The sequence below is a fragment of the Arabidopsis lyrata genome, assembly GCF_000004255.2.
Source record: "Arabidopsis lyrata subsp. lyrata unplaced genomic scaffold ARALYscaffold_1, whole genome shotgun sequence".
Taxonomy (NCBI): Eukaryota; Viridiplantae; Streptophyta; class Magnoliopsida; order Brassicales; family Brassicaceae; genus Arabidopsis; species Arabidopsis lyrata.
This window is the reverse complement of record NW_003302555.1, coordinates 6,527,471-6,539,647: the sequence shown is the minus strand read 5'-3', so window position 1 is coordinate 6,539,647 and position 12,177 is coordinate 6,527,471. Positions and strand designations below refer to the sequence as shown.

General features: G+C 40.0%; 1 protein-coding gene across 1 annotated transcript; it reads left to right on the top strand.

The window, feature by feature from the left end:
- The first annotated feature begins 8,842 nt into the window (after positions 1–8,842).
- Positions 8,843–12,162, top strand: LOC9326169. The gene is made up of 7 exons (XM_021012356.1): positions 8,843–9,585; positions 9,779–10,086; positions 10,176–10,892; positions 10,988–11,116; positions 11,200–11,403; positions 11,500–11,700; positions 11,795–12,162. The coding sequence occupies exons 1-7, from the start codon at positions 9,321–9,323 to the stop codon at positions 11,915–11,917; spliced, it is 1,947 nt and encodes a 648-aa protein (XP_020868015.1). The 5' UTR covers positions 8,843–9,320; the 3' UTR covers positions 11,918–12,162.
- The last annotated feature ends 15 nt before the right edge of the window (positions 12,163–12,177 follow it).

Below are 12,177 nucleotides of genomic sequence, written 5' to 3'. Positions count from 1 at the left end.
AGTAAGTTACCCACGTGAAGCCCAGCCTCCTTCCTAGTATATTTTAACAAATTGGGCTTTCTCTTTTAAACCCAATTATGAAGCCCATAAATAATTCCCTCGCAACCGGGTTTGTGTTATAGACCGCATGGTCGGATGGACTCCATAACCGTTGGGCCTAATCCATATTCTAGAAGGCCCATGTCCATATTCTTATGATTCTCCTTATGATGGTCTAATTTATCTTAGTGGGCTTTTGGGCTTTAGGGTTTACTAGCCCAATGGGGATTTGTCTCCCCTCATCATGTATAAATATGTAACGAACTCCATTCATTAATACTAATAAGAACAACAAGTTCTATAACACGTTATCAGCACGAGTTGCTCTTAACAAAAAAACCCTAAAAACCCTAAACCTAAACTCGCCGAGCTCGTCCACCGCTTGAAGCTACCAAACCGCCGACTACTCGCTTTGCTCCTTGATCGGCGATCTCCTCCTAACACCACACGTTCGTGATAAGCTTGATAACCGAGGTCTTTAGCTCCCGGTTCCAATCCATACAACCCCAAAAAGGTGAAAGGTAAAAACCAAAACCCTAAAAGCTAAAGAACCGATCTTGAATTTGAATCTAACAAACGGAGGAAACCTAAAAACGAATCTGTAGTGTATAAACGATTGCTTTTGCTTGTGAAAAACCGATCATGAATTTGAACCTAACAAACGGTGGAAAACTAAAACGAATCTTGATTGCTTAAGTGATTGCTTTTGCTTGTGAAAACTGATCATGAACTTGAATCTAACGAACGGTGGAAACCTAAAACGAACCTTGAATGTTTAAAGTAATCCTATTGCTTGTAAGATCCGTTTGTTTGAATCGTTTAGGTTGCTAGAGAAAGGTTGATTATTGCTTAAACTAAACTCGCCTAAGTTGCTAGAGAAGTTTTATTGTATAAACCTTAAATCACAAAAACGAAAATTCATAAGCTAATCCGAAACTTTAAAGATCTAAAAAAAAACCTAAAACTAAAACGAACCTAATCCGAAAATTCCATATGTTTAAACGGCTTGATTGAGATTGTTTTAGGTTGTTAGATTGTTTGCTCCTTTGATTGTTTACATGCTTATCACCCTAAAACTAAAATTGCATGAACCCTAGAAAACCTAGAAAAGATAATCCTAAAAGAAATCTTTAAAACCCTAAAATCTAGGAAATCCTTAAAATCCTAAATAAAATAGGAAACCCTAAAATCTAGAAAATCTTTAAAACCCTAAATCTTAGGGATAATAGGAAATCTTTAAAACCCTAAATCTTAGGGATAATAGGAAATCTTAAAACCCTAAAATCCTAGTTAAAATAGAATATCTTAACAACCCTAAAATCTTAAATAAAATAGGAAATTCTAAAACCCTAAAATCTCAAATAAAATAGGAAACCTTAAAACCCTAAACCCTAATTAGGAAATATTTAGAAAAGGAAATTTAACCCTATGAGGAAAGTCAAATCCTTAAGTAAATCGATTCATGTTTGGTTTTTAATACCACAAGACATTAACGATTACATGATTTTGACTCAATCTTCTTTTGCTTGTAGATGTCGAAAACAAAGAACCTCGAGTTTTCTGCACTCAACGTTTCCGGCGACAACTACTTACAATGGGCATTGGACATTAAGATAGCCCTTGAATCCAAAGATCTCGCCGAGTGCATTATGGAAAACAATGAGTGTGAGAAGAGGTCGAAGTTTAAGGCGATTGCGTTTATACGCCATCACCTAGCAGAGAGCCTTAAGAATCAGTACCTTACTATCGAGGATCCTCTCGATCTTTGGATCGAGTTGAAGAATCGATACGATCACCAAAAGACGGTACTCTTACCGAGAGCCCAATATGATTGGAAAAACCTCAGGATCCAGGATTTCAAATCCGTGGAGGAGTATAACTCCGAGCTTTTTAAGATTGTCTCAATCCTGAGGCTATGTGGTGAAACGGTGACTGATAATAACTTGCTTGAGAAAACATACTCAACATTCCACCCTAATAACGTGGTACTTCAGCAACAATACCGTGGAATGAAATTCAAAACATATGCAAGTTTGATCTCCTGCTTACTCCTTGCTGAAAAGAATAATGAGCTATTACTAATGAATAGCTCGATGAGACCTCCAGGATCCACACCGTTGCCGGAAGCCCATAAGGCCGAAATAGCCAAAGAACCTCGAGAGACCAAAGAAACCAACTACGTCCATAGAGGGTATCACGGTCGTGGCCGTGGTAGAGGACGTGGTGGTGGTCGCAGCAACCATAACTCCTACGGCCGAGGAAACCACCATGGTGGTAGAGGCCGTGGGAACAATGGTCGAGGTCGTGGCCGCGGAATTTTCAAACCGCAACACAAGGTCAAATCCGTTTGCCATAGATGCGGAATGGACAATCATTGGGCTAAGACGTGCAGGACATCTAAACATCTAATCGATGCTTATCAAGAAATGATAAAGAAGAATCCCGAAGCCAATTTGGCTCATCTCGATGGTGATGGAGATTTCGACCATGAGAACGATGACCAATTGGAGTATGAGACTTCGGATTGCTTAAGAGAGGAAAATTAAATTCGACATCTTGTGTTTTAATTTGCTTTAATTTGCTTTATGTTTTCATGCTCTATGTCTTTGAATTCTATTCTATGTTTTTGAATACTATTATGTCTTGGATTTAAATTTAAGTTTAATTTGCTTTTAATATAATCGTTTGCTTTATTATCTAAGACATATTTTCTTGTCAATATTAGAAATGGCCGATGACAAGAATATACTTGTGGTGGATAGTGGATCGAGCCACACAATTTTAAAAGACAAAAGATACTTTATAAATCTAACATTGAAAAATGCCAATATTAGCACCATAGCGGGTATAGCTAGTCTCATTGAGGGCCACGGTCAAGCCCATATCCTTTTATCAAAGGGCACGCATCTTGAAATAAGCGATGCCCTATACTCACCCAGCTCAAAGAGGAGCTTACTAAGTTTCAAAGATATAAGATTAAATGGTTTCCATATTGAAACAAAGGGTGAAGGGAACAAAGAATTCCTAAATATAATTGAGATCACCCAAGGACATAAGAAAGTCCTAGAGACTATACCCGCATTATCCACTGGTCTCTACTATGCTAAAATCAATATGATCGAAGCTAATATGGCAATGAACAAAGAGTTCATCAAGAAATTCACTTTATGGCATGACCGGCTTGGCCATCCGGGTCATTGTATGATGCGTAAACTAATAACTAATTCAAAGGGGCACACCCTAAAAGGGAAAAGAGTTATCCCTAAGAATCTCACGTGTGAAGCATGTTCACAAGGGAAACTCACGATAAGGCCATCACCGGCTAAGGTAAATAAAGAGACCTTAAATTTTCTGGAAAGGATACAAGGGGATATATGCGGACCAATACACCCACCATGTGGGACGTTTAGATACTTTATGGTCCTCATTGACGCATCGACAAGATGGTCGCATGTTTGTCTCCTATCTACTAGAAACCAAGCGTTTGCTAGGTTATTGGCCCAGATAATAAGACTGCGAGCCCACTTTCCAGATTTTCCGCTTAAGACTATACGTCTAGACAATGCCGGTGAATTCACGTCCCAAGCATTTAATGACTACTGTATGTCCATGGGGGTAAGTGTGGAACATTCCGTAGCACATGTACATACACAGAATGGATTAGCGGAATCCTTCATTAAACGAATTCAATTGATAGCTCGACCGTTACTCATGAGGTCGAAGCTCCCAGTAGCCGCTTGGGGACACGCTGTTTTACATGCATCAGAGCTTATACGCATAAGGCCATCTAGTGAACATAGATATTCACCATCCCAATTACTCATGGGTCATGAGCCAGACATATCCCATCTAAAGACTTTCGGGTGTGCCGTATATGTACCGATTGCTCCACCACATAGAACAAAGATGGGACCTCAAAGGAGGATGGGAATATATGTTGGATTTGATTCTCCCACCATTATTAAGTATCTAGAGCCAACTACGGGTGATCTATTTAAGGCTAGATACGCGGATTGTCAATTTAATGAATCCGAATTTCCTACTTTAGGTGGAGAGACGAACAAGCTGGTTAAAGAAATATCATGGAATCAAACATCCTTGAATTGGCAAGATCCTCGGACTCTGGCATGTGAATCAGAGGTCCAGAAAATAATAAATTTGCAAAAGCTAGCTAATGAATTGCCAGATTCCTTTGTTGACCCAAAGAAAGTTACAAAATCGTACATACCAGCTTGTAATGCACCAGTACGTATTGATATCCAAAAGGGAATCAATGAAATTGCTACAGAGTCTAACGCACGTAAGAAACGTGGTAGACCAATAGGTTCCAAAGATAAAAATCCTCGAAAATCAAAGAAAGGTGCAGTAGGAAACGAGGTGAAGGAAACCATAGACATGGCCGCGGCAGACCCTAAGGAACCGAATAGAGAGATTTGGGACGCCAATCCTCATGGTCCTGAAGGGATAGATGATAAAGAGAAATCAATAAATTATATCATGTCTGGAATAAAATGGAACCGAAAAGATGTCGACATCGATGAAATATTTGCATATAAGGTAGCAATTGAAATAAATGAGGATCATGAACCCACGTCTATATTAGAGTGCACTCAAAGATCAGATTGGCTAAAATGGAAAGAAGCCATAAACGTGGAGTTAAGTTCATTAAAGAAAAGAGATGTGTTTGGTCCGACATTAAGGACACCATCTGAGATAAAACCAGTAGGACACAAATGGGTCTTTGTAAGGAAGAGAAATGAGAATAATGAAATCGTGAGACACAAGGCACGGCTTGTAGCACAAGGATTCTCGCAAAGACCGGGGATAGATTATGAAGAAACATACTCCCCTGTGGTGGATGCAACGACTTTTAGATACTTAATAAGTCTGGCAATAAGAGAAAAACTTGATTTGCGGTTAATGGATGTTGTGACCGCTTATCTATATGGTCCACTGGATAACGAAATATATATGAGATTACCAGAGGGTATTGAGCTCAAAGATAAAGATAAGAAAGTGTCTCGGGACCAATACTGCATAAGGCTGAACAAATCGCTTTATGGACTGAAACAAAGTGGGCGCATGTGGTACAATAGATTAAGCGATTACTTAGTCAGAGAAGGTTATAAAAATGATCCCATCAGTCCATGTATCTTTATAAAGAAATTCGCAAACAAAGGATTTGTGATAATAGCAGTATATGTGGATGATTTGAACATCCTTGGAACCTCTGGGGAAATCGCCCAAACAGTCGAATATCTAAAGAAAGAATTCGAGATGAAAGACCTAGGCAAGACAAAATTCTGTTTGGGATTGCAACTTGAGTACGTGAATAATGGAATCCTTGTGCATCAAAAGGCATATACTGAAAAAGTACTCAAGAGATTCAATATGGACCAGGCCCACCCATTGAGCAGCCCAATGGTGGTGAGAAGCCTCGGATTGGATAGTGATCCATTCGGTCCAAAGAAGGATGAGGAAGAAGTTCTCGGTCCTGAAGTGCCATACCTCAGTGCCATAGGAGCGTTAATGTACTTGGCTAGCCACACTAGACCAGACATTTGTTTTGCCGTGAACCTCCTATCGAGATTTAGCTCATGTCCGACCCAAAGGCACTGGAACGGGATTAAGCATCTTTTACGTTATTTACAAGGAACTGTTGATTTGGGTCTATTTTATGCTAACCATAACAAAGAAGGTTTAGTTGGTTTTGCTGATGCAGGTTATCAATCAGATCCGCATAATGGTAAGTCACAAACAGGTTATGTATTCACACACGGAGGAACCGCGATTTCATGGCGTTCAATGAAGCAAACCATCTCAGCCACTTCATCCAATCACGCGGAGATCTTAGCGATACACGAGGCCAGCCGAGAGTGTGTATGGTTGCGGTCGATGACTCAACACATACGGTCCAGTTGTGGCATGGACGAAGAGAAGGAACCAACGATCATGTACGAGGACAATGCGGCCTGCATCGCTCAGCTCAAAGACGGCTACATCAAGGGAGATCGGACGAAGCACATTCTAACAAAGTTCTTCTTCACGCATGACTTGCAAAGGGATGGAGAAGTTCGAGTGGTACAAGTTCGATCCAGCGACAACTCAGCCGATCTCTTCACCAAGGCGCTACCAACATCGACATTAAGGAAGCTCACGCATCAAATTGGAATGCGGAGACTTAAGGACTTGCAGGGATGACCAAAACAGGGGGAGTAATACGTGCTGTACTCTTTTTCCTTAACCATGGTTTTATCCCAATGGGTTTTCCTGGTAAGGTTTTAATGAGGCAGCATCCCCGAGCGTATTACTGAGATCCTTTGGCATCTACACGGTTATGTCATCCAAGGGGGAGTGTTATAGACCGCATGGTCGGATGGACTCCATAACCGTTGGGCCTAATCCATATTCTAGAAGGCCCATGTCCATATTCTTATGATTCTCCTTATGATGGTCTAATTTATCTTAGTGGGCTTTTGGGCTTTAGGGTTTACTAGCCCAATGGGGATTTGTCTCCCCTCATCATGTATAAATATGTAACGAACTCCATTCATTAATACTAATAAGAACAACAAGTTCTATAACAGTTTGCTTGTTTTTTTTTTTTTTTTTTTTTCGTCTGAAATATTATATATCACAGATGAAATACGTTGTCGGAATACAAAGTCCGGCGGGATTCTAACCCCCAGAAACTGAGCCCCAAACACGGGAGACAAACAAAAGAGAAAAACTAAAACTAAAAAGATCTAAACATGATTGAAATGATTCAACACAAAGATACAAATTCCTTATTGTCCGAGCCAACCGAAATCGCAAAACTAGCAGGAAGTCGACGAAGGAGCTGGCCACCACCCAGAAAGTCTCCGATATACATGCCTCACTTGTTAATTAAGAGTCTTCAGAAGAAAAACCTTGGAATATCTTGGATGGCGGGACGGTGGAACCTTGGCCAAACTTGCAAAGACCGTCGGAATCGCCGGGCCGAGAATGTCAACTATTGGACGTGAACCGGTATAAGGACCGAAACCTAGGCGGATCTCGCCCTAGATCCGTTTGTTGAAGCTGTGTGAGAAAACCTGAAAATTAGGTCGCCCAAACCGAATCACCACCACAACGACAGTGGGTGGCATAGAGCCATTGCGGTTAGGGCCAGGGATAACTCAGGCAAATAAGAAATAAGAACCTGTAATAAAAACCAAGCAACCAAACCCTAGATCTGAAAAGAGAGAAATCTGAGAAGGAAATGAAAAACGAAACCAATCCACAGATCTCTCCACACACGAACCCAGAACTAGTTAACTAAACAAAAGCTGAAAAGCCAACCGACGCCGTGGCTATGGTGGCCCACACGCGCCGATCGGAGAGACAAAACCAGCGGCGAGTTTGTTGTAGAGAGAAGGGAAAGAGTTTTAATAAGGGAGAGTCAAAAAAGATGGACTCGGGACGCCGGGTTAGCTTGTTTAATTCCATCCTTTTTGCAAATTTACAATGTGTCCATTCAAATATCATAAAGTTTTTGCTTTTGTTTGTTGTTGGGTCCCTCTATAAACGGAACATTTTTTTTTTATAAAGAAGAGATTGATTTGAAATTTTGAAAAGTTGGTCCTATTTTGTAGCTAAAATAGTGAATTATATCGTAGCCGGATGTTCAAAAATTAACGGCAACAAAAAAACACGACCCGACTCGTCAATGCAACCTCAGCAAAGCTTCTGTATAACCGTCGATTCCTCACTTTTGTTTCATTACAGAAAAATATTAAATCTGTCCGATTAACAAACACTTCTTTTTCTTTTTTCTTACTAAGAAGAGACTACTTTTGATATTCGTAAATGTATTGCATTTCAAAAAAAAAAATATATATATATATATATATATCGCATTTCTATTTTCTAACGATGGTCGTGTAAACATGTTATCATACGACTTTTTAATATGTTTTTTTGGTGCGCTGCTGTAGTTGTCGATAGATAAATTTGTTATGGCCGAGCTGCTTTCCTTTGTTAGCTACAACTACAAATCAATATTATTATTAGTAAAGTTTGTTTTTTTTTTCAATATTAGGAAAGTTACTTATCTTTTTTTTTTTTCGGCAAATCAAATATATTGATATCATAAAAGTTTACAAGGTACAGAATAGATACAAAACAGAATAGTTACTTATCTTACAACAAAAATAACCTTTCTTTATAATAGGAAAATTAGGTCACAAATAGATATTCGGATATTTGCGCCTTTGCGGTATCTATTATTTATTTACTCACTTTATTACCAGCTTAACTAAAGTATACTACGAGGAGGATAAAATTTTAGGTTAAATAATTACAAATAACTAATTTCTTTAAGCTGTATTACAAATTGGAATAAAGTGCGAAAACTCTTTCGGCAACAGAGAAGAAAAAAATGTTTTTTTTTTTTGTTTTCTCGAATATATAATGTTTATTAAACTTTAAACAAAGGGTAGAATTGTCCATAGAAAAGATTTGACAGCAGTCCCAGCAGAGACGGCTCAGACCAAGTTGTCAAGTTTTTTTTTTTAATTCTGTTTTGTTATGAATTCGTAAACAAGAGAAATTAAAATACATTAATCACTGGCTATTCGAGACTGAACAAATTAGATGCATGTTTTATAATTGTGTAAATTATTTTTAGTCAACTAATATTAGTAATTCTTAAAACACTGAAAACTGAGAAGTACAGTAATCACTTCCTTATAGTATGATTTTTTAACCAAAAAAATAAAAATAAAATAACACGTCGTGCAATATTAATTAATGTTATTAAAAAAAGAATGGTTGAAGAAGAAAAAAAGAAGAAGAACAGAAGAAAACGGAGGTTTTTGTTTCTGGAGAGAAACCAAAAAGTTAATTTTGTTTTTTTCTCTTCGCCTTTCCTGCGATTCTGAAAATCTCTCTGCTTCAATCTCTTTATCAGAATCGTAGCAATGGCGTCACCTTCTGAGCTTTGATCCTTCTTTTTTTCTTCCCCGTTTGTGAAAAGAGACTAGTATTTATCATCGTGTTCACCGCCGATCTGTCGCCGGTTGATGGCAAAACCATTACTTTTATCTCGAATTTACCCGGATTCGTTGGATTGTTGGTCGTTCCTGTTCCTTCTATCTAGGGTTTCAACTCCGGCATAGAAAATATCTGATTTGGTTAATTTTAAGCCCCTATTGGAGGCACATTGTATATTTGAATTGGTGAGGTCCGTGAGGAGGAGGATTTAGAGCCGTCCGATTGGGGTTTGACCCGATTGAAGCGGAGTTCTCCAATCGGAGAGGATGGCAAAAAGTTGGCTTTTGGTTGAAAAGGCGAGAAGATGTTTGAGGACGGTGTTCTTCATGGTTGCAATGTTGGCTTCTCTGCTAGTTTCGTCCTTGCCATTGTTAGTAGCTATAGGTGATGTGTTGGTCCCGAGCTTCTTGTTGTCGAGCTTTACTTGCGTGACGTGTTACGGCGCCAAGGAGCATCTGAGGCGATACGGTTTCAAGAGATCTCTAACTGATATTCCTATCGTCTCCGTTGCCAGATCTTTCCTTGTCATCTGTAAGGAAATAACATTGCGTTTTCTTGCTCTTGTTTTGGCAAATGTTTGATCTTTATGAATTTGTCGTATTAAAGTTTTGGTCTTTGGCTGTTACTGCTCATGCTCTATGTGTTGAATTAGCTCTCATAGATGGGAATGATTGATTATCAAGTCTGCTCTTTTAATGATCATAGTTGTATATTTCGTGAACAGGTGTCTATTTACTCTCGGACGTTCCTGCCCTCTCGCACGGTCCTTACCTTGGAACTGTATCTCTGTGTTCTGTAGTTTCGGTTCTTCTTCTGTCAGTTAAAGCTTGCCTTTTCACTGTTAATTCTCAACTCAACAACGAAGCCTCGTTCTCTCCATCTAGGCAACGGCTCCACCTGAAGAAGTCGTGGGGGATGCCGGTTTTGTTCCTCTCATCTGTGGTTTTTGCCCTTGGTCATACGGTTGTAGCATACAGGACAAGTTGCAGAGCAAGGAGGAAAATTTTGTATCACAGAGTTGACCCTGAAGCTGTGAGTTTTTGTTCTTTCGTTCTCGTGTATCTCGTAAATAGCGGTCATTTGCTTTGTTTCTTTTGGTTTAAAAGGAGTGTGTGTGACAGGTTCTTTCATGCAAAAGCATCTTCTCTGGCCACCAGAAAGTCCCGCGGTCACCCACTCCTGTGGTTGGCAAGGCCTCCAAGTTTGATGGAGAAGCAAGGCGAAAGCCTTTGTCCCATGATGAAGGAGAGCTTCCAGTGAGATTGCTTGCTGATGTTGACAGTTTATTCATTACAATCCGAGGGCTCACTGTGCATTATAAGCTTTGTGCACCTGGTTCACCTCGGCAGTCTATCTCCTCAAATGTTCTCGATGCCAATTCTAGTTACAATACGCCAGAGACAATGGCAGGAAGGTTGAAGTTTGACAGGAAAGTGTCGAGCATGGTTACGAAAAGCCAGCATCATCATCACCACAGGAGCTACAGCAGTTTGTTTAACAATTCTTCGTTGCACGACCCTCTTCTTGATGGTTCTCCTACTTCCCCTCTACTTTTCAAAGAAATTCAGGAAGGAACGAGCCTAGAGGATAACATGAATGTGTTCAATTTTGGAGCTGAGGAGCAAAACTTGGGTGAAAGTGGTCAGTTTGGTGTGGTCCTGGTTCATGGATTTGGAGGAGGAGTGTTTTCTTGGAGGCATGTGATGGGTTCACTGGCTCAGCAGCTTGGCTGTGTTGTCACTGCATTTGATAGGCCTGGTTGGGGATTAACAGCCAGGCCACATAAGAATGATTTGGAAGAAAGACAGCTGCTCAATCCTTATACACTCGAAAATCAGGTAGTTGTCTTCTCAATATTGAAATTATACCTTAATTGGGGATTTGTGTTCTCTCAGGCTGTCTCTTTGACAAAAACAATATCTGGATCTTCCAGGTAGAGATGCTTATTGCTTTCTGTTATGAGATGGGGTTTTCTTCAGTAGTATTTGTTGGTCATGATGATGGAGGTCTACTTGCTCTCAAAGCTGCACAAAGATTGATAACAACAAACGATCCCATCAAAGTGAGTAGACTTTTTAATCAGATGTATAGTTTCCAGGCTTATCTCTTTTCCTTTCTAATCCTAGTTGGTGCTGATATTTCTAGGTCGTGGTCAAAGGAGTTGTCTTGCTTAATACTGGCTTATCAAGGGAAGTAGTTCCAGCTTTTGCAAGAATACTTCTGCACACCTCACTAGGGAAGAAGCACCTCGTTCGCCCTCTTTTACGCACTGAGATAGCTCAGGTGGTGAATCGCCGCGCTTGGTATGATCCTGCCAAGATGACTACAGACGTCCTAAGGCTGTACAAGGTACCCTATCTCCTTCATTACTATACATCAAAGATGTCTACAAATATTTACAAATTTGGTGGACATGTATCAAATAATATGCTTCCCTCTTGTCAGGCCCCACTACACGTAGAAGGCTGGGATGAGGCATTACATGAGATAGGTAGACTCTCATCTGAGATGGTGCTTGCACCTCAAAATGCAACTTCGCTTCTGAAGGCTGTGGAAAACCTGCCAGTGCTAGTCATTGCTGGGGCCGAAGACGCCCTTGTGCCATTGAAGTCCTCCCAAGCAATGGCTTCTAAACTTCTAAACTCTGTAAGTCCCTCTTTCTGACACAAGCTCTCTTATGCCAGCTACGGTTTGTTTTCATGTAAAAATAGGAACTGACATTCATTCTTGTCAACAACAGAGACTGGTAGCAATCTCAGGATGTGGGCATCTACCACACGAAGAGTGTCCCAAAGCGCTTCTTGCAGCCATGTCCCCGTTCATCACTAGACTTGTACTTAGGCCAGATCTCCAGAGTCAATAGCCAGATGTCTTCTTTTCCTTGTCGTCTTCTTAGCTTACAATCGATTAGTGTCGCCCAAAAATTTGAGGCCCTGCTAGGTAAAATCATCTAAATAGTGTTGTACCCTTTCGTTTCTCTTGTGTGTTTTATATGATTCGAGGGTATTTTTCTTTATTAAACACTTGAAGATGAGTGTGGCACAGAATCGTGCAAGTCTCTGTAAATTTATCCGGTTTGGAATACAAAGTAAATTGCTTTCCTTTAAACTCACCACCATTGTC